This window comes from Colobus angolensis, unplaced genomic scaffold (assembly GCF_000951035.1).
Source record: "Colobus angolensis palliatus isolate OR3802 unplaced genomic scaffold, Cang.pa_1.0 Scaffold47, whole genome shotgun sequence".
NCBI lineage: Eukaryota > Metazoa > Chordata > Mammalia > Primates > Cercopithecidae > Colobus > Colobus angolensis.
In genome coordinates, this window is record NW_012118154.1 from 2,821,582 (window position 1) to 2,844,357 (window position 22,776).

General features: G+C 43.1%; 1 protein-coding gene across 1 annotated transcript; it reads left to right on the forward strand.

Annotated features, from left to right (window-relative positions):
* The first annotated feature begins 14,985 nt into the window (after window positions 1–14,985).
* On the forward strand, window positions 14,986–21,410 carry LOC105523573 (arachidonate 12-lipoxygenase, epidermal-type-like). Its single transcript, XM_011958449.1, has 14 exons — window positions 14,986–15,120; window positions 15,493–15,694; window positions 15,891–15,972; window positions 16,064–16,186; window positions 16,276–16,379; window positions 16,528–16,688; window positions 17,484–17,627; window positions 17,722–17,931; window positions 19,278–19,364; window positions 19,592–19,761; window positions 19,870–19,992; window positions 20,440–20,539; window positions 20,642–20,809; window positions 20,917–21,410. Exons 1-14 carry the CDS (start codon window positions 14,986–14,988, stop codon window positions 21,094–21,096), a joined length of 1,989 nt encoding a protein of 662 aa, XP_011813839.1. The 3' UTR covers window positions 21,097–21,410.
* The last annotated feature ends 1,366 nt before the right edge of the window (window positions 21,411–22,776 follow it).

The following is a 22,776-nucleotide window of genomic DNA, read 5'->3' on the forward strand; positions in this document are numbered from 1 at the left end:
GAGGAGGGGAGGAGGGGGAGTTATGATTAAAATTCCAGGCCATTTCAAATCAGATATCCCAGAAAGCAAAGAAAAGTAGCTAGCTGATAAGGTAGCAAAAAGTGTGGCTCTAAACAAAAGCACTCTATATTAACTCTTAAGGAAACACCTGAATTTGATATAAAATTAGCTCAAAATCAGAATACAAAGTCACACTTTGTGCTTGAATAAACTCCCTTTAAATTAGATTCTGATTCTTTTGATTATTTTGGGTTGATGCAGGTGAGGGCAAATAGATGTTGCAGTTCAGGGCAGAGGAATTCACTGGAGAAGGGAGTCAACCGCGAGGTAATTGGTGTCAGGGAGTATTGAAATGAGGATGGTTTTAGGGTTAGAAACTAAAGGGAATTCAGGCTTCATTAGTTTATTTATGGGCTTGCAGGTATTGGACTAATTTTCTTCCCATTAAGCTTTTGAATAGGCTTTATTTATTTATTTATCTATTTGAGATGGAGTTTCGCTGTCACCCAGGCTGGAGTGCTGTGGCGCGATCTTGGCTCCACCTCCTGGGTTCAAGCGATTCTCCTGCCTCAGCCTCCTGAGTAGCTGGGATTACAGGCGTGCACTACCGTGTCCAGCTAATTTTTGTATTTTTAGTAGAGACTAGAGGGGTTTCACCAAGTTGACCAGGATGGTCTCGATCTCTTGACCTCATAATCTGCCCATCTTGGCCTCCCAACGTGCTGGAATTATAGGTGTGAGCCACCACGCCAATAGGCTTTATTTTTTAGAACAGCATTTGATTTACAGAAAAACTGAGTATATAGCACAGAGAATTCCCACATATCCCTGTTCCTCTTTACACATAGTTTCCCTTATTACTAGCATCTTGTTTTAGTGTTATTACAGTTCACATACTTTACATTGTTAAATATAGTCTATTTAAAGACTATAGTTTATATTAGTTCACTCTCAGTATTGTATGGTTCTAAGGGTTTTGACAAACTTATAATGATTTCTCCATTACACGTTCATGCGGAATAGTTTTACTTCCTAAACACCCTCTGTGTTCTGCCTATTCGTTCCTCTCCAGCTCTCTCCAAGCCTCTGCCAACTGCTGATCTCTTTACTGTCTCTACAGTTTTGTCTTGTCTAGAATGCCATCTAGGGTGAAGTTCCTCCATGTCTTATTTTCTTAAACTCAGTGGCAAGAAGCTCCATGTCTTTTAATTGTGTGATAGCTCATTTTAGAAATTGCTGAATAATATTCCATCAAATGACTGTACCACCGTTTATTCACTCACCTATTGAAGGATATCTTGGTTGCTTCCAGTTGTTGACAATTTTGAATAAAACCGGTATAAACATTTATGTGCAGGTTTTTGTGCTGAAATAAGTAGTTAAATATCTAGGAGTACAACTGCTGGATCAGATGGTAAAGCTGTACATTTAGTTTGTAGGAAACTTCCCAAGTTTTCCAAAGCGGCTCTGCCATTGTACATTCCCACCAGCAACAAATGAAAGTTCCTGTTGCTCTTCATCCTTGTCAGCATTTGGCATTGTCAGTGATATCTCGTTGTAGTTTATTTATTTAATCTTTGGTGTTTGAGACAGGGTCTTGTTCTGTTGCTCAGGCTGGAGTGCAGTGGCACAATCATGGCTCACTGCAGCTTCCACCTCCTGGGCTCAAGCACTCCTCCTGCCTCAACCTCCAGAGTGGCTGGGCCTACAGGCACATGCCAACATACATGGATAATTTTTAAATTTGTTTTGTAGAGATTGGGTCTTGTTGCCCAGGCTTGTCTTGAACTCCTGGTCTCGAGTAATCCTCCCACCTCAGCCTCCCACAGTGTTGTGATTACAGGCATGAGCCACTGCACTTGGCCTCACTGTAGTTTTCATTTGCAATTTCCTGATGGCATATGACTTGAGCATCTTTTCCCATACTCATTTGCCATATGTCTACCTTCTTTCATGAGATATCTGTTCAGATCTTTTGCACATTTGAAAGTTTTTATTCTTAATTGTGACAAAATATACATAAAATGTACCATCCTAATCATTTTTAAGTGTACAGCTCAGTAGTGTTAAGTACATTCACATCGTTGGCAGTCATTCTCCAGAACTCTTCATCTTGCAAAACCAAAACTACACCCATTAAACAGCTCCCTGTTCTGCAACTTGCCCTCCTCCCCCTAGTTCCTGGCAACCACCATTTGTTATGGGAAAAAGCCAGAACAGTAGAGAAGCAAGTTCCCCCATACTGGGAAGGAGTCAAGACACCAAAGAATGATTTAGAGAAGTTCAATTTGAGGAGTAGATGAGTTTACTGGGACTTACCTACAGGGAACTCCTGGGCAGCAGCAGGCAGCAGGACAACTCTGGAGGTCTGCTCTGCCACCTGTCTGCTTTTCATTTAACTATTTATTTTTACTTTCAAATAATTTTATATTAATTTTTGTGGGTGCATAGTAGATGTATACCTACTCGTATACTTCATAGCAGGTGTACGGAGTATATGAGATGTTTTGATACCAGCATGCAATGCATAATAAACACATCATGGAAAATGAGGTATTCATCCCCTCAAGCATTTATTCTTTGTGTTATAAACAATCCAATTATGCTCTTCGTTATTTTAAATTTATTTAAATATATATTAATGTGTAATTATTATTGACTATAGTCACCTTTCTAAGCTGCTTTTAGGCTAATGTTCTGGCTCTTCGCCTACTGTGTGCGTGCGCTGGGACTGTTTTCCTTGGTGTGCTCTCAGATACACTCTGGGACGTTTCGGTTCTCGGGCACACCTGCCTCTTGGGTGGGCCATTGACTCATTGCATAGCTTTCAGGGTTCAGGCAGCAGACATAGCCTTAAGTAATCTGGTAGGTGACTCGTCACACTGCACTCGGCCATTTCATTTTCTTTAGCTGTGTCTAACCTTAGGTGTTGTACACGGAAAACAAAGGCATTACAGGAACTGCAAACAGGGATGAGGAACCTTTTGTCAAGGAATCCTCGAATAATAAACAGATCTGAGACTTTCACTTGCTTCAGATTTTGAAGGAAACTGGGGTAGCTCATGGAGGGGGAATGCTGGGGTCTGTTTCTACTTTTAAGGGCCCTACTTCCCCAATATGTCTGTTGATCCTGTAACCAAAGAAACATGGATGTGAGTGAGCATGTTCTGAGTGAGGGATGTCAAGGGCTTGGGGAATTATGAGGGAAGCCAGGAAATTGGGGTGATCTGTCTGAGCTTTTGGAGGATAAAGGCCAGTGGGAAGGAGTTCCAGGACTTCAGGAATTAGTACTTCGGATAAACAAAAATATCAGCATTCCAAATAAGAAAGTAAATCTCTGCTAATAGATTAATAGAGATTGTGAAATTTAACAAAAAGCTGTGTTGGGCATGATGGAGTCCAAGAGACACCAAAAGGGGCTTAGAAAGAGGCGAATCATCCACTCCCACTAAGGCATTATGGCAAGGAATCGTGAGGGTTAAGGGTAGAGTAGGTGGTTCTAGTATCTATTAGAAAGGTCATAGGGTGTCCACTGACTGGGATTATTATTTCACCCCGTGTGTTCAAGGGTATCTGGGGGCACAAAAGAGCAGATTACTCAAAGGGGAGTCATTGGGATGCTGACATTTTTCTTTTTGGACCTTGAGATATAAATCTCCAGGTGCTCCAGGATACTCAAGATTGTAGGCATGTCGAAGTGACTTCAAGGCCTTGGGGTGATTCCCCATGAGTTGTTTCAGTTGAAGATCCATGAGTTTGCATTGTTCAGATTATTTAGATGCCTGTACATCTTTTTGGTTTGTGCTAAAACATGGATCTTAAAGAGAGGAGCATTTTGGCAGCGGTACCTTTGACCAGTTACTTAAGTGGAATTTCATTCTCTCTTGGCTTCTTTCACAGAGGATGTATGAAAGCACGAAACTCAAAGAGAGAAAGGGAAAGTGTGTAAAAAGCAGATCACCCCTCTGCTTTATTCTTATCTTCTAGGTCTACAAATAGGTGTAACTTGAATTAGAACAGGTGGAGAGGAGCATATAATTAATACGATGTAATTAGTATCAATAAACTCTCTCAGTTTAGTATAGAGCTCATTAACAAAACTGGTAACTAAAGCAGATGCCATCTAGAGTTAAACCTGGGTAATCCTTCCAGATATTTTCTAAGTAGTACTTATAGACAGAGACTAATTCATCTCTTTGTTGTCAGTACTCTTAAGTCTTTGATGAGTTGATTTTAGTTGTGAAGGCTGTGGAAATACAATCTGAAAGCTTTTCTCTGATTTTTCCATCTGTGATAGGCCCCAGGTGTTTTGAGATTAACTGTTGGTCTTCTCAAACCCTAGGGAGGCATTTCTGGGTCCTATAAGAAGTTAGAATAATTAGTAAAGATCTTGAAGCTCTAGAGAAGATGCCCCTAAGACTAACTTGTGTAGAAAATTTCCCCCTGGCCGGGCGCGGTGGCTCAAGCCTGTAATCCCAGCACTTTGGGAGGCCGAGACGGGCGGATCACGAGGTCAGGAGATCGGGACCATCCTGGCTAACACGGTGAAACCCCGTCTCTACCAAAAAATACAAAAAACTAGCCGGGCGATTTGGCGGGCGCCTGTAGTCCCAGCTACTCGGGAGGCTGAGGCAGGAGAATGGTGTGAACCCGGGAGGCGGAGCTTGCAGTGAGCTGAGATCCGGCCACTGCACTCCAGTCTGGACAGCAGAGCGAGACTCCGTCTCAAAAAAAAAAAAAAAAGAAAAAAAAAAAAGAAAATTTCCCCCTTCATGGCTGGGCGCGGTGGTTCACGCCTGTAATCCCAGCACTTTGAGAGGCCGAGGTGGGTGGATCACTTGAGGTCAGGAGTTTGAGACTAGCCTGGCCAACCTGGTGAAACCCTGTCTCTACTAAAAATACAAAAATTAGCCTGGCGTGGTGGTGTGCACCTGAAATCCCAGCTACTTGGGAGTTTGAGGCACGAGAATTGCTTGAACCCGGGAGGCGGAGGTTGCAGTGAGCCGAGATCATGCCACTGCACTCCAGCCTGGGCAACAGAGCAAGGCTCTGTCTCCAAAAAAAAAAAGAAAGAGTATCCCTTCATTAGATGTAGTTTCATTTTCAAAACGCCACAACATGACAACCATTACAACTGATGATCTCGAGGTGGTCCATTTTGTGCACTGGTCTTCTTTAGCTTTAGTTACAAGCTCAGCTTCCTCTCTAAGTCTTGAGGTATCCTTGTATGTCATGATGATATCTATAATTTGTTGAATGCTTATTAAATTTTATAGACTGTGTTAAGAGCAAGTTTGCACAGTAACCTTTTTAATCCTCAAGTATCTCTATGATGTAGGTATTAGTATTTTGATTTTATTGATGAGGACATAGAGGCTGAGGCTGTATCCTCAGTAATGTGTCATGGGTCACACAGCAAGTTAGGGGCATGGCCAGAATGTGACTGAAGTGTGTTCACCTCAAAATCCTATGGCCTTAACTACTACACCAGCCTTTCTCTATTATCCCACACTCTGAAGTGCTTCCCATGAGGTAGTCTCAAACTCTTAAGTCCAACTCAAAGAAAATGACCTTATCTGAATATGGTTTAATACTGTCTTGATTTAGAGGATTTTCCTACTGCCTAAAGGCTTTGCAGTGGTGAGAATGGGATGGGAATTCCCAAAGTCACCTGGACAAGTTTAATATTAATTTTTGTGGGTACATAGTGGATATATATACTTATGAGTTACATGAGATATTTCAATAAAGCATGCAATGCATAATAATCACATCAGAATGGAGTATCCATCTTTGCTAAAGGATAAAACATTTATCCTTTGTGTTACAAAAAATCATGGTGGCGGGTGCCTGTAGTCCCAGCTACTCAGGAGGCTGAGGCAGGAGAACGGCATGAACCGTTCTTGCAGTGAGCCGAGATTGTGCCACTGCACTCCAGCCTGGGTGACAGAATGAGACTCCGTCTCAAAAAAAAAAAAAAAAAATCCAGTTATACTCTTGTAGTTACTTTAAAATGTATAATTAAATTATTTTTGACTATAGTCACCCTGTTGTGCTAGCAAATAAGTCTTACTCATTCTTTCTAATTTTTTTGTAACCATTAACCATCTCCATTCCCCATGCCCTACCCACTCCCCCACCGCATTACGCTTCCCAGCCTCTGGTAAGTATCCTTCTACTCTCTGTGTTTATGACTTCAACTGTTTTCATTGTTAGCTCCCACAAATAAGTGAGAGCATTTAATATTTGTCTTTCTGTGCCTGGCTGATTTCATTTAACATAATGACCTCCAGTCCACTGAAAATGACAGAATCTTATTTTTTTGTGGCTGAATAGTACTCCATTGTGTATATGTACTATATTTTCTTTATTGATTCAGCTGTTGATGGACATTTAGATTGCTTCAAAGTCTTGGCTATTGTGAACAGCGCTGCAAGAAACATGAGAGTGCAGCTATATCTTCAATATTCTGATTTCCTTTCTTTTGAGTATATATGTAGCAATGAGATTGCTGAATCATATGGTAGCTCTATTGTTAGTGTTCTGATGAACCTCCATGGTGGTTGTATTAATTTACAGTCCCACTAACAGTGTACAAGGGTTCCCTTTTCTCCACACCCTCACCAGCATTTGTTATTGCCTGTCTTTTGGATATAAGCCATTTTTAACTGGGGTAAGATGGTATCTCATTGTAGTTTTGATTTGCATTTCTCTGATGATCAGTGATGTCAAACAGGATGTCTTCTTTCGAGAAATGTCTATTCAGATCTTTTGTCTGTTTTACTCAGATTATTAGATTATTTTCATAGAGAGTTGTTTATATATTCCGGTTATTAAACCCTTGTCAAATGGGTAGTTTGCAAATATTTTCACCCATTATGTGGATTGTCCCTTCACTTTGTTGATTGTATCCTTTGCTGTGCAAAAGTTTTTTTTAACTTGATGTGATCTCATTGTTGATTTTTGCTTTGGTTGCCTGTGCTTGTGGGGTATTACTCAAGAAATTTTTGCCCAGACCAATATCCTGGAGATTTTCCCCAATATCTTCTTGTAGTAGTATCATAGTTTGAGAACATAGATTTAAACCTTTAGACTTAAGTCTTTAATCCATTTGATTTGATTTTTGTATGTGGCAAGAGATAGGGGTGTAGTTTCATTCTTCTGCATATGGACATCCAGTTTTCCCAGCACCATGTATTGAAGAGACTGTCCTTTCCCTGATGTATGTTTTCGACATCTTTCTCAAAAATGAGTTCACTGTAGATGTATGGATTTATTTATTTAGTTCTCTATTATGTTCCACTGGTCTACATGTCTGTTTTTATAACTGTACCATGCTGTTTTGGTTACTATAACTCTGTGGTATAATTTGATGTACGATAATGTGATTCCTCCAGTTTTGTTCTTTTTGCTCAGGATAGCTTTGGCTATTCTGGGTGGGGTGTGTGTGTGTGTGTGGTCCCATATAAACTTTAGGATTTTTTTTTCTATTTCTGTGAAGAATGTCATTGATATTTTCATAGGGATTGCATTGTATCTGTAGATTACTTTGGGCAGTATGGATATTTAACAATATTGATTCTTCCAATCTATAAACATGGAATATCTTTCCATTTTTGTGTGTCCTCTTCAATTACTTGCATCAGTGTTTTCCAGTTTTTATTGTAGAGATATTTCACTTCTTTAGTTAATTCATAGGTATTTTATTTGTAGCTGTTGTAAATAGGATTACTTTCTTGATTTCTTTTTCAGATTGTTCACTGTTGGCATATAGAAATCCTACTGATTTTTGTATGTTGATTCTGTATCCTACAATTTTACTAAATTTGTTTATCAGTTTTAATAGTTATTTGGTGGATTCTTTAGGTTTTTCCAAATATAAGATCATACCATCTGCAAATAAGGATAATTTGACTTCTTCCTTTCCAATTTGGATGCCCTTTATTTCTTTTCCTTGTCTGATTTCTCTAGCTAGGACTTCCAGTACTATGTTGAATAACAGTGATGAAAGTGGACATATTTGATCCTTGAGCATTCTTATTGAAAAAGAAAGAAAAAAATAAAAAAGAAAGTGGACTTCCTTGTCTTGTTCCATATCTTAGAGGAAAGGCTTTCAGTTTTCCCCCATTCAGTGTGATACTAGCCATGAGTCTGTTGTATACAGATTTTATTACATTGAGGTTTGTTCCTTCTATATCTTGTTTATTGAGGGTTTATATCATGAAGAGGTGTTAAATTTTATCAATTGCTTTTTTAGCATCAATTGAAATAATCATATGTCTTTGGTCCTTCATTCTGTTATGATATATCACACTGATTGATTTACATATGTTAAAACATCCTTGCGTCCAGGGATAAATCTCACTTGGTCATGATATGTGTTGTTGAATTTGGTTTGCTAATACTTGTTGAGAATTTTTGCATCAATATTCATCAGTGATATTGGCCTGTAGTTTTCTTTTTTGGTGCGTCTTTTCTGCTTTTGGTATCAGGGTAAATCTGACCTCATGGAATGAGTTTGCAAGTATTCCCTCCTATTTTTTTTTTTTGGTAGTAGTTTGAGTAGGATTGGTATTAGTTCTTCTCTAAATGTTTGGTAGAATTCAGCAGTGAAGCCATTGGGTCCTGGGTTTTTCTTTGCTGGAAAAATTTTTATTTTTTTATTAATAGCTTCTATCTCGTAACTTGTTATTAGTCTGTTCAGGTTTTAGATTTCTTCCTGGTTCAGTCTTGGTAGGTTGTACATATGTAGGAATTTATCCATTTCTTGTAGATTTTCCAATTTATTGGCATACAGTTGCTCATAATAGTCACGAATGATCCTTTGAATTTCTGTGGCATTGGTTCTAATGTCTCATTTTTCAGATCTTATCTTACTTATTTGGCTCCTCTTTTTTTTCTTAGTCTGTCTAAAGGTTTGTCAATTTTATCTTTTCAAAGACCAACTTTTTGTTTCATTGATCTTTTGTGCTGTTTTCTTTATTTCAAAATCTTTAATTCTGGTCTGATTTTTATTATTTCTTTTCTTTTACTAATTTTGGGTTTGGTTTGCTCTTGCTTTTCTAGTTCTTTAAGATGCATTGTTAGGTTATTTGAAGTTTTTTTTTTTCTTTTTTGATGTAGATGCTTATGGTTATAAACCTCCCTCTTAGTACTTCTTTTGTTACATCCCATAGGTTTTGGCATGTTGTGTTTCCATTATCATTTGCTTCAGAAAACTTTTCAATTTCCCCCTTAACCTCTTTATTGACCCACTGGTCATTCAGGAGCATATTGTTTAATTTCTATGTATAGTTTCTAAAATTTCTCCTTTTATTGATTTCTACTTTTATTTCACTGTAGTCAGAGAAGATGCTTGATATTATTTCAGTTTTTTGAATGTTTTAAGACTTGCTTTGTGACCTAACATATCTATCCTTGAGAATAATTTGTGTGCTGAGAAAAAGAATGTGTATTCTGCAACTGTTGGATGAAATATTCTGTAAATATTTATGAGGTCCATTTGGTCTATAGTACAGATTAACTGTGATATTTCTTTATTGATTCTCTGTCCGGAAGATCTCTCCAGTGCCAAAAGTGGGGTGTTGGAGTCTCCAACTATTATTGGTCTGTCTCTTTAGCTCTGGTAATATTTCCTTTATATATCTGGGTGTTCCGGTGTTGGATGCATATACGTTTGTAATTGTTATCCTCTTGCTGAGTTGATTCCCTTATTATATAATGACCTTCGTCTCTTCTTATAGTTTTTGTCTTGAACTCTATTTGTCTGATATACGTGTAGCTAATTCTGCTCCTTTTTAGTTTCCATTGGTATGGAATATCTTTTTACATCCTTTTATTTTTAGTCTGTGTCTGTCTTCATAAATGAAGTGTGTTTCTTCTAAGTGATAGATCACTGGATCTTGTTTTATGTCTTCTGATTGGAGAGTTTAGTACATTTACATCCAATGTTATTACTGATAAGCAAATAATATTCCTACCATTTTCTTATTTCTGATTGTTTTGTGGTCTTCTCTTCATTCTTTCCTTTCTTCTTCCTTTTAGTAAAGGTGATTTTATCTGGTGGTATTAATTTATTGCTTTTTACTTTTGTGTCTGTTTGTTGTATGTTTGTGATTTTGGGGTACAATGAGATTTTCAAACACTATTTTATAAGCCATTATTTTAAGCTGATAACAACTTAACAGTGCTTGCATAAACTAACAAGCAAAAAGAAAACTAATAATAACTCTATGCCTTAACTTCATCCCCCACATTTGAACTTTTTGTTGTTTCTATTTATATCTTAATGTACTGTGTATGCCTTGAAAATTTGTTTTAGTTATTATTTTCAATTGGTTCATCTTTTGGTCTATTTAGTGTAAGAGTAGTTTACAAGGCTGGGCATAGTGGCTCACGCCTGTAATCCCAGCACTTTGGGAAGCCGAGGTGGGTGGATGACGAGGTCAAGAGATCGAGACTATCCTGGCCAACATGGTGAAACCCCGTCTCTACTAAAAATACAAAAATTAGCTGGGCATGGTGGCGCACACCTGTAGTCCCAGCTACTAGGAGGCTGAGGCAGGAGAATCACTTAAACCCAGGAAAAAAAAAAAAAAAAAAGAGTAGTTTACAATTCATGGTTACAGAGTTTTAATATTCTGTGTTTTTCTGTGTACTTACTATTACCAATGAGTTTTGGACCTTCAGATGATTTCTTATTGCTCATTAATGTCCTTTTCTTTCAAATTGAAGAACTAGATCTCGTTAGCATTTCTTGTAGAACAGGTCTTGTCTTGATGAAATCATTCAGCTTTTATCTGTCTGGGGAAGTCTTTATTTCTTCTTCACGTTTGAAGGGTATTTTCACAGAATATATTATTCTAGAGTAAATGTTTTCTTTTCCTTCAGCACTTTATGTCATGCCACTCTCTCCTGGCCTGTAAGGTTTCCACTGAAAAGTCTGCTGTGAGACCTATTGGAGCTCCGTTTTATGTTATTCGTTTTTTTTCTCCTGCTGCTCTTGGAATCCTTTCTTTATGCTTGACCCTTGGTAGTTTGATTATTAAAAGCCTTGAGGTAGTTTTCTTTGGGTTAAATCTGCCTGGTGTTCTATAACCTTCCTGTATTAGGATTTTGATATCTTTCTCTAGGTTTGGGAAGTTTACTGTTATTATCCCTTTAAACTTTTTACTCCTATCTCTTTCTCTACCTCCTCTTTAAGGCCAAAAACTCTTAGATTTGCCCCTTTGGGGATATTTTCTAGATCTCATAGATGTGCTTCATTCTTTTTATTATTTTTTCCTTTGTCTCTTCTGATTGTGTATTTTCATTTTTTTTATTTAATTTTATTTTTTATTCGACTATTTTCAAATAGTCTGTCTTCAAGCTAATTCTTTCTTCTGCTTAGTCTATTCTTCTGTTAAGAGACTCTGATGCACTCTTCAGTATATCAGTTACATTTTTCACCTTCAGAATTTCTGCTTCTTTTAAATTATTTCAATCTCTTTGTTAAATGTATCTGATAGGATTCTGAATTCCTTCTCTGTGTTATCTTGAATTTCTTTGAGTTTCCTCAACACAGCTACTTTGTCTCTTTAAATCTATTTTCTATCTTTATGCACTCTTCTTTCTTCCCTGGAAGGATAATATTATGGGCTTTCCTACCCTCCGGCTCGTTACCTCTCTCTGTCATCTTTCCTTTGGGCCTAGGGATGGCACCAGCTACACTGCTGCCAGCCTCAGGCTCCTGCACTATCTATCCCTTTTTGGTTCTGTCACACTCTATCCACCATAAGTTGTTCCTTTGTAAATAAACCCTCCTCTAATTATTCTAATTTAATTGTGACAACTGATTTATATTGAGTCCTTGACTGATACAGGAAAACTGGCAGACTATGAATCTCCTAGTCCATTACTGAAGTGTAGAGTACTGAAATAAAGTTCTTATGGAAGAGTTCTGAGATCTTAGCAGTATAGAGCATTGCACTTCCAGTCTTCTTCCTCCATTACAGAGAAGAGGGGGCTATTTGGCACGTATTTTCTGAATTTGGGAGCATATTTTAATATAGCAACTCATGTCTGCTACTGTTTGAAGAAATTTCACTGAGCATTTTTTAATGAGACACTGGTCAAGAGGTCCAAGCCTGAAATAATAATGTATTTGCCTTAGAAGAAGATGGGGGCATTTTCAACTCATTTTACTTCTCTGCAGCCCTTAAAGGGTAAACAAGAGGGTGTCAGGGATTCCTGCAGCCCCACATGGAGGTCATGGAGACTAGCAGAAGGGCAGAAACCATCAGACTGCAGTTTTTCCAGGCTAAACAAGGGAACATCCAACCTGAAAAATGACGTTGGGATAGTGTCCTGATGAAACACGGATTCCATTCTAGAAGGAGTTCTTTTGGTAGCAAAGATAGGCATGAAGCTGAACATTGCTCCAAGAAAACCAAACATTGCTTATAAGAACCATCATGTTCACACAGGTAGCCAGTAGCAGATGGCAGAGATACCTTTGACCACTTACTTAAGTGGTTTCTTCATTCTCTCTTTGCTTCCTTCATTGGGGATGTATGAGAATACGAAACTCAGAGAGAAAAAAAGGGAAAGTCCATTAAATAAAGATAATCCCTCTCCTTTACTGTAAACCTCTAGGTTCAAAAACAGGTTTAACTTGAGTTAGGACAGGTGGAGAGGAACATAGTTTAGGAAAGGAGGATGGAGGCAAGGAGATGAGCCTAGAATGGACTTTTAAGATGGAAGTTATAAAATAAGCAATCTTGAATATTGACACAAGATTATACAATTAAACAAAAATGATCGGGAAAATGTGGACTCGGCCAAGAAACTGTTAGCAAACCACTAAGGAGAAAGGAAGAGTTACTAGAAAAGGAACACAGGTTCATGTTTATATTTCAACTCTTGAGACTCATTGCTACTTGGTTTCATAATTTCTTTCTATGCATCTGTAACTTGAATTCAATTCTGACAGGATATTTTTGTCTTATATATGGTAGAGTTAATTGTTCTAGAAACCTACTTCAAGCTAACTTAAGCAACAAAGGGGGATTTATTGGAAAACCGCTTGGGTATCTCACAAAACCCAAGGAAGATAATTGAACTGGATTTCCACAGGACCTGAAAAATCCTCAGAAACTCAAGTGCTCTTTCTTCTCTTTCCAGTCATAACCTTAAGGAAGGGGAGAGTGGCTCATGGGCTGAGTGGATAAACCACAAAATGGGTAATATACTGTAGGTGAGTTTTAAGTGACAAATGAAGTCTAAGCTGTGATTGCACTGGTTGGTGACTGAAACTTAAAATGGGACTTAGAGGTTAAGTGGAGGGAATATGTTGCCAAAATGTTAGAAGGATCTTCTTCAAAGAGAAGTTGAGGCTCTAGAGGATAAGGGTAGGGCACAGGGTGGAGGTGAAGCTTGTCAGGGGTGGGGGTCAATGGGGAGGACAGGAGAGTGTTCCTGATTTTGAGGAGGAAGGATAGAGGGTTTTACTGGTGAATGATGTGTCATGACCAGTCATGTTCTCAGGATTCTTGAGTATTGGGAGATGTGGCTGCAGTGGACAGGGCAGTGTCAGAGACTAGATTTTACGATAGAAACTTTTAAATTACCTACCCATAACCAACTTATCAGGAGACTGATAAGTTGGTTTTTTTCCTCCAAAAAAAGAAAAACAAAAAACTGACATGCCCACAGCATGCCAAATTCATACAGCCAGTAGGCCAATTTCTGACATGCCTGGCACTTTGATATCCACCAGTTGAGCTTTATGTTTATCAAGAATAGTTGTGTAAACTTCCAAAACTATTTATGGATGGGCATGGTGGCTCACGCCTGTAATCCCAGTACTTTGGGAGGCCAATGTGGGCAGATCTCTTGAGGTCAGAAGTTTGAGACCAGCCTGGCCAACATGGTGAAACCCCGTCTCTACTAAAAATACAAAAAAAAAAAAAAAAAAAAAAAATTAGCCAGGCATGATGGCAGGCACCTGTCATCCCAGCTAGTGGGGAGGCTAAGGCAGGAGAATTGCTTGAACTCGGGAGGAGGAGGTTGCAGTGAGCCGAGATCATGCCACTGCACTCCAGCCTGGGAGACAATAAAGGGCCAATGTGTTTCGGTTATTTTATGACTACATAAACAATAATCTTTAAAAAAAAGTTTTGCGAAAACTGTAAAGATCTAAATAGAGGCTGCATTTAGTATTTTTCCCCACAAGAACCTTTAGGTTCTAGCTCTGTTTTAAATAAATGTCAACTCATCTGGATGTGGCTTATGCAAGAAAGACCTAGAAGAGCTCTTATTATGGACCCCCATTCAATGAAAACACATTGGCCCTTTATTCAAAATTCATGAATGGCTCAACATTTATGATTTCAGTTTAAAACAAAATGTTAAGGTACGTACATCTGTATACTTTTTCACTTTAGCCAACTATTTTGAGTCTTTCAACATGAGGAGATGGAAGGGCTGTTCAAGCCCTTTTTTTTTTTTTGCAATAGCACAGGAGGTCCAGGAGAGAGGCGAGCCGTGGGTGTGCAGGAGTGTCTGGGGAGTGTCAACTTTCCACTGAAAAATACCCCTGCACTTCAAGCCATTCCACTTCTGTTATCTCCAAAGCTGTGGCAATCGTATTTATATCTTCACCAAAACTGGGTGGGCGCTAGTGTTTAGCTGTCATTGTCTGTAGGCTGGTGCGTTCGGCTCATGGCAGGGTGTGAACCTGGCATCAGGGAGTGTTTGTCGAGTGAATAAGGATGGGGCTGTACTTTCCAGAGCCGCCGGGAGAAACTGGATACAGAGACCTGAGCCTGGCGCCAGTCTCAGTGTTCCTCCCCGTGCGGGAGGAATCTGTGGGTGGGAGGTGGGGTGGGGAGCCTGAAACCCAAATATAACAGGCACTCTGGACTGGGCGTGGTTCCCTGGGAGCTGGGTCTCAGATCCTCAAGTAGAGCTGATTTCTCCCCAGATCCCCCTGGAGGTCCGGGCAAGATGGGCAAGTACACGGTCCGTGTAGCCACTGGGGATTTGTTCCTGGCAGGCTCTCCCAACCAGGTGCAGCTGTGGCTGGTGGGCGAGCACGGGGAGGCAGACCTAGGGAAGCAGCTGCGACCGCTGTGCGGCAAGGTGAGAGCTGGGGCCCTGGGAATCTGAGGTGTCACTGGGGGCTGGGGCCAGTCTGAGGGTAATGGAGGAAGCCGGGTAGGGGCTGAGGTTGGGTGCACTTGGTGTGCCTGATAGGAAAAGGAAAAGCGAGAGGAACAGGAGAAATGAGAGGCAATTGCCTGCTTGAGCAGAGACCACGAGATGTCCGCTGGGGTGTGCATGGCAGATCGTGGGGGAAGCTGGCACCCCACAGTACCACCTGCTCCTCACCTCCACCTCTCCCCGGGTATGCTCCGGTGGGGAAACAGAGCCAGGATTCTCTGAAGGTTCACCGACCCCGCTGCCCTCCCTGAAGACCCCAACCCTGACACTGAGCTGTGTCCTGTTGCACAGGAGGGGGAATTTGAGATCGACGTCCCCCTGCACCTGGGGCGCCTCCTGATGGTGAAGCTGCGCAAGCACAAAGTGCTGTTGAGTCTCGACTGGTTCTGCAAGTGGATCTCAGTGCAGGGCCCGGGGACCCAAGGCGAGGCCTTTTTCCCCTGCTACCGCTGGGTGCAGGGCCACAGGATTATCTGCCTGCCCGAGGGCACTGGTGAGCTTGGTGAAGAAGGGGCGCGGCCCCTGGCAGGCTCGAGGAAGAAGCGGGTTGAGGAAGGCTACTGTAAAAGAGGGAAAGATGAGGGAGAAGTGGAGGAGGATGGGGCAGAGGAGGGTGGCTGATGGAGAGACCCAAGCGCAGCACAGAGGGATAACCAGGGAGGGTGTGTGCTCTTGTCCCCCTCCCCCAGCCCGGACCCTGAGTGATGACCCCCAGAACCTGTTTAAGAAATACCGGGAACAGGAGCTCGAGGAAAGAAGGAAGGTGTACCGGTGAGCCCCAGAAAGTCTTTGATTCCCCCTACCACATCCCAAGAAACCCGCTGCCCGCCGCCTTACCCCTACCTCCGTGTTCTTCCTTCAGGTGGGGCTCTTGGAAAAATGGGTTAATCCTGCCTATAGCAGGGAATAGGCAACTGGACCTTCCCAGGGACGAGCGATTCCTCGAGGATAAGGATTTAGACTTTAGTGTCTCCCTAGCAAAAGCGTAAGTGCCAGGTAGAGGCTGGGTACTTGCTTCCCAGGGCGCAAGGTGGGATCCTTCGTTGATCTTGTTGTACTCCATTCTTTCTACAGGTGGAAGGACATGACCATTAAGGGGACACTGGATATCATAAATTGTGTGAAAGGGCTGGAAGATTTCAAAAAAATATTCCCACGTGGAAAGACTGCCCTGGCTGGTCAGTTTCCACAACCTCCCAAAACCAATATACAGATTTCCAGCCCAGGGAATTTGAAAAAGGAGGGGGGATAGAGGATGGAAGAGTAATAGGTCAGCGGGATTAGGAGCTCAGAGCTCACAGGCTGCTCCCCAATTGATGTTCCTAGAGCGGGTTCATGATTCTTGGAAGAATGATGCCTTCTTTGGGTACCAGTTTCTCAATGGTGCAAACCCCATGCTCCTGAGGCGTTCTTCAAGGCTCCCCGCCCGCCTGGTGCTGCCTCCAGGGATGGAAGAATTGAAGATCCAGCTGGAGAAAGAACTCCAGGTGCTGCTGGGCTTTCTGCCCATCCACCATCCCGGCCATTATCCCCACCTCCCTTCTCTTACCATCTCTCATCTCCTCCATCTACACTTAAGGCTTCTCAGCTTTGGCACTATTAACATTCTGCACCACATAATTCTCTGTTGGGGTGGGGGGCTTTCCTGTGGATCGTAGTGGTTTAGTAGCATCCTTGGCCTCTACCCATTAGATGCCAGCAGCATCCCCCCGGTTGTGACAACCAAAAATGTCTCTAGATATTGCCGAATGTCCTGGGGTTGGGGTGTGGGGAGAGGAGGAATCGCCCCTGATTGAGAACGTTGATCTACCACATCTCCTCCCGTATCTTTTCTTTCTCTTCTGTCTCTACTTTCCTCTCTTCCTTCTTCGTTGAACATATATCAGCCTTAGGGAAGAGCTCAAGCTTCTGGAGAGAAATAGCAAGAAAAACTAAACGAAGCCTTGGAGAGCTAAAAGCTGAATCTATTTTGGGGGGAGGTGGGTAGATAAAGGAAATATTTTTGCTACCTTGGCTAAAGCTGGCAGAAGAAGGGTTATGTGAAGAGTGCAGTGGCTTTATGTGGTGGAAAACCAGAAACTTCACTGCAGGGAGCTCCAAGTCTGAAGGAAGACATCAGTCATGAAAACTTTGTGTTCAGTTTGTTGGTTCTAGGGAAAGTGATTGGTGTTTAAAGTAAAATAGACTTGGATGGGTAGAGGAAGGATCCACCCTGGAAAATGAGAGAAGGGCTCCAGAAAACGACTCCAACCCTATTTCTATTCCTGCCTCTGGCCCTGCAGGCTGGATCTCTGTTTGAAGTGGATTTCTCCTTGCTGGATGGAGTCAAGCCTAATGTCATCATTTTTAAGCAGCAATATGTGGCAGCCCCTTTGGTCATGCTGAAGCTTCAGCCTGATGGAAGACTCTTGCCCATGGTCATCCAGGTAAGAGGGTCCAGGTGTTTTTCCACCAGACACTGATCTCCTTTAGGGACTTAGATACACAGGTCCTCAGCCCCCATTCTCTCTCCTGCTCTAGCTCCAGCCACCTCGACACGGATGTCCCCCACCTCTGCTCTTTCTGCCCTCGGATCCCCCAATGGCCTGGCTCCTGGCCAAGATCTGGGTCCGGAGCTCTGATTTCCAGCTGCACCAGTTACAGTCACATCTGCTGAGGGGACACTTGATTGCTGAGGTTATTGCTGTGGCTACAATGAGAAGCTTGCCTAGCCTCCATCCTATTTACAAGGTACTTCAGCATCTCTGTCATTCTATATTTGTCCTTCATATTTCAGACTCCTACACAGAGTCTCACCTTGTACATTTCAATCTAGCAGCAATCAATTTATATGTGGAGACACATACACACACATACGCAGTACTATGGAAACACCCAGGCACACACTTACTATGAGGTGGGGGGCGGGGGAGTGAGAATAGGTTTCGCAAAGGAGTTGAAATTTGGGCTAAAGAGGTTTCCAGGTGGGCAAGTGAGGGGTGGAACATTATAGCCAGAAAGATCTATAGAGGCAAGGAAAGAAAGGAACATGGATAATGGGTGAGATTAAAGTGTAGGGCATGAGTTGGGGTGAAAAGAAGAGGTGGGAGGAGATGACAGAAGAAGCCATGTTACTTAGTGGGGAGAAGAATCAAGTTATTTTCTGACTATGTAAGGCTTCCAATGCCTATAAAGACCCATTTGCACATGTCAGAAGGGCAACTGGATATGTGAGTCTGGAGTTCTTAGAAGAGGTGTAGGTTGCAAATACAGATTTTAGAGTCATTAGAAAACAAAAGTATCTAAAGTCATTGTACTGGATGAAGTTCTCTAGGGTTTGTAGAGACACTAGAGAATTCGATCCAGATATAACTCTAGGGTGATCCAACATTTACAAATTGAGAGGAGGGAGCAGAGTGAGAAAAGAAACAAGAGAAGGAACCTCATTGAGGTAGGAGGAAAACCAAAAAGTGCAATGCATGGCATCCAGGAGAAGAAAGTGTTTCAAGAGGGACACGTGATTATCTGTCTCAAATGCTGCTGAGAGATCAAGAACGTTACAGAGAAATGACATTTGGGTTTCTCAGTATGGAAGTCGTTGGTTAATAAATGGACATGCGCTATCTCAGGGAAGTGGAGGAAGCCTGATTCATGGGGGAGAGCAGCAAATGTGAGGTGAGTAAGCAAAGACAACACGGGGTGAAGAATTGTTGTGGAAGGGAAGGCAAGAGACAAGGATGTGGGGGTCAAGCACGGGTTTTTTTAGGGTATCCAATATTGCACATGAAGGAATATCATTATGGGGGGGGTGAAGGCAGAAAGGGATGGGCTTATCTGTGGGTACCTGCCAGGATACCAGACTGTGGAAATAAGTGAGCTAAAACTTTCACCCTGGGATGCTCTGAGAAGACATTTTCCCATCTCTATATTCCCAAATGTTACCCTGACCCCATCCAACGTAACGAGAAGTCTCTCCATTTCATAAAGACCCATCCTCTCCCTTCTTTTCTGTCACTTCCTTTAACATCCACTTCCCTCATAGATGCTGGGACCTCTACTTATTTGACTCTTGTCCCATTTCTTTCTTCCATAATCAGCTCCTGATCCCCCACTTCCGCTACACCATGGCGATCAACACCCTGGCCCGTAGTCGTCTTGTCTCTGAATGGGGAATTTTTGACCTGGTACGGAAATGGATGGGTGAAGGGGAGGTGGGTTCAATACGAGGGGTTGTTTCCCTTTCCCACTCCTCCCCCAAGCTCTCCTTCCTCCATGGAAGGCCTCTCCCAAACCTGCCTCATGCCTGAATAGCTTCCTGCTTAAAAGGGCTAGAGTAGGAGCACAGGCCTGGAGTCTCCTGATGCTCGTCTTCCTCCCTCCGCAACTTGGCATGGCGGTGGGTTATCCTCAGGTGGTGAGCACTGGTAGTGGGGGCCACGTGGACATTCTTCAGAGAGCCACAGCTTGTTTGACCTATCGTTCCCTCTGTCCTCCTGATGACCTGGCTGACCGTGGACTCCTGGGTGTGAAATCTTCTCTTTATGGCCAAGATGCCATCAGGCTGTGGGGAATCATCAGCCGGTAGGTGAAGGTGGCACAGAGAGGCAGTGAATGGAGGGGTGGGGGCTGTAGGTCCAGAAGGTCCTGCATTGGCCCCTGAGACTGAGTATCTTCTTCCCTGGGGAGCAGGTACGTGGAGGGGATGGTTGGGCTTTTCTACAAGAGCGACCAAGCCGTGAAGGATGATCTAGAGCTGCAGGCCTGGTGCAGAGAGATGACTGAGACTGGACTGCAGACAGCCCAAGACCGGGGGTGAGACAGGGATCCCTCCCCCACTGACCCCCGTCAACACCCACTCCTCTGCAAACAATCTGCTTCTCACATCATCATGAGACACCCCGCCTGCCCGAGGAACCTGAGAATTCTCCAGGGTGTGTCCAGAAACGCTAACAAGCACTCCTGATCTCCCCAGCCCTCTTCCCACACAGTGTTCTCTCTCCTCATGCACTGAGAGCTTCCTTTGGAACCAGTTACAAAACTTCTCTTAGGTATTTTCCCTCACTCTTCCTTCCCCTCTCCCCATAGCTCAGGGTTCATCCCAAGTGCATTAACCTTGGAGTACACACAAGGTGGGAGTCCCAGGGTGTGCAGGCCAGGACCACAGAAAAATAACTTTTCTGTATCTCCACATAGCTCTCCCTGCCTGAGACCTGTTTCGTGTTCTGGTTTCAAGGTCTCTGATTCTCCTCATTTCACCAGGTTCCCCATCTCCTTAGAGTCCCGGGCTCAGCTCTGCCACTTTGTCACCATGTGCACCTTCACATGCACGGGTCAGCATGCTTCTAACCACCTGGGTCAGGTAACCTATGTGATCATCCCCCAAGGGCTCCTGGGATGGAGAAGCGGGGGATCAAATGCCCAAGTCATCAGCCGAGGTTTCTGTGGGCTCTCCTCCCTGCAGCTGGACTGGTACTCCTGGATCCTTAATGGCCCATGCACCATGCGGAAGCCCCCACCCATCTCCAAGGATGTGACAGAGAAGGACATAGTGGACTCACTGCCCAATCTCCACCAGGCACGTGTGCAAAAGACCATCACCGACTTCCTTGGCAGACGTCAGCCTGTCATGGTAAGAAGCAAATGCCTGGGTCCTGGGAAGGAGGCAGCTCAAAGGAGGGGAAGTATTCTGGGCTGAGAGCCCCAAGGGGCTGAGCCAACTTGTTTTCTGCCTCTCAGGTGGCCCTGGGGCAGCATGAGGAGAAATATTTCTCTGGCCCTGAGCCCCAAGCTGTGCTGAGACAATTCCGGGAGGAGCTGGCTGCCATGGACAAGGAGATTGAGGTCCGGAATGCAGTCCTGGACCTGCCCTATGAGTACCTTCGACCCAGCATGATAGAGAACAGCGTGACCATCTGAGAGACCTTGCCCGCCTCCACTCCAAAGCTCCACCATCCCTGAGTGCCTTTGAGTATTCCGTCCTCCTCACATCCTCTGGTGAACAAATTGTCCCCAAAGCTTTGTGGTCAGGGTACCCAGAGCTGCCCACCACACAACTATGGGGAATACACAGTGATGGTCCCCACTGCAGTTGGAAGTGGCATCCCCCAAAGCTGCCCTACCTTAAATGTCCATCCAGTCCTGCACTTCCTCACCCCTGATCCCTGGCACCTCCTCATTGTCAAAGGACCTGGCTTAGATACAAATAAAAATAAATGATTAAATAACAAAACTGATTATGGTGGTGGAAGGTGGGAGGAGAGACCTTGCTCTGTTTCCCGCCTCCTTTACTCAGATTCCAAAGGAAGAAAGAAACTTTTTTCCAGCAATCAATGATTTTTCCAACGGTATCTTGGAACCTGTCAGGCCTCTGAGCCCAAGCCAAGCCATCGCATCCCCTGTGACTTGCACGTATATATTTCAACAGATGGCCTGAAGTAACTAAAGAATCACAAAATAAGTGAAAATGCCCTGCCCCTGCCTTAACTGATGACTTTACCTTGTGAAATTCCTTTTCCTGGCTCATCCTGGCTCAAAAAGCTCCCCCACTGAGCACCTCGTGACCCCCCCACTCCTGCCCGCCAGAGAACAACCCCCCCTTTGACTGTAATTTTCCTTTACCTACCCAAATCCTATAAAACGGCCCCACCCTCATCTCCCTTCACTGACTCTTTTCGGACTCAGCCCGCCTGCACCCAGGTGATTAAAAAGCTTTATTGCTCACACAAAGCCTGTTTGGTGGTCTCTTCACACGGACACGCATGACACTAAGTTAAATGACAAATGTTCTGGATGACCGAGCGCACTGGGACTCAGAAACCTGGCTCTTGACAAGGGTTTTTGGCTTGAGGCCTCTGCGAATCCCCAACAAGCCGTCCCTTAGGTTACCTGCAGCAACGCCTCCGGTGTGACTCCCAGCACAGCCCTCCTGGCACGGTCCCTCCCCGGCTGCGTCCCAGTCTTCCTCTCAGTCCTACCCAGGACTCTTGATAAACCCTCTTCTCATCAAGCTCTATCCTTCCATCCTTAAAACATACCATCTATCCCAGAGTCCTAGATATTGGAGATAAACGGATAAAGAAGGAACTAGTAGGCCAGGCTCTATGTTCGAAATTTTAAATATATCGTATCAATTTATCGCACCAGGCGCAGTGGCTCATACCTGTATTCCCAGCACTTTGGGAGACTCAGGCAGGCAGATCATCTGAGATTGGGAGTTCGAGATCAGCCTGACTGACATGGCAAAACCCCTTCTCTACTAAAAATACAAAATTAGCCGGACGTGGTGGCGGGTGCCTGTAATCCCAAATCCCAGCTACTTGGGAGGCTGAGGTAGGAGAATCACTTGAACCCGGGAGGCAGAGGTTACAGTGAGCCGAGATCGCGCCATTGCACTCCAGCCTAGACAATAAAGAGTGAAACTCGGTCTCAAAAAAAAAAAAAAAAAAAAAAATGTATCCTCACAACTTCTGTGAGGTTGGTATCACTATCACCATCTTGTAACAGGAAAATGAAGATTGGAGAGATAAAGGCAGAAGTGACCTGGCACCAAAATGCAGCAGAGTCAGATTCCATTTGCTAGAAGGAAGCAAAGCACAG

What these genes read in the sequence shown, in the direction of transcription:
- LOC105523573 (XM_011958449.1), top strand. Translation starts at nt 14,986, where the DNA reads ATGGGCAAGTACACGGTCCGTGTAGCCACTGGGGATTTGTTCCTGGCA. An exon ending in GAAAGAAGGAAGGTGTACCG is followed by an intron (nt 15,973 to 16,063) that starts GTGAGCCCCAGA and finishes TTCTTCCTTCAG; the next exon opens with GTGGGGCTCTTGGAAAAATG. An exon ending in GCAGACGTCAGCCTGTCATG is followed by an intron (nt 20,810 to 20,916) that starts GTAAGAAGCAAA and finishes TCTGCCTCTCAG; the next exon opens with GTGGCCCTGGGGCAGCATGA.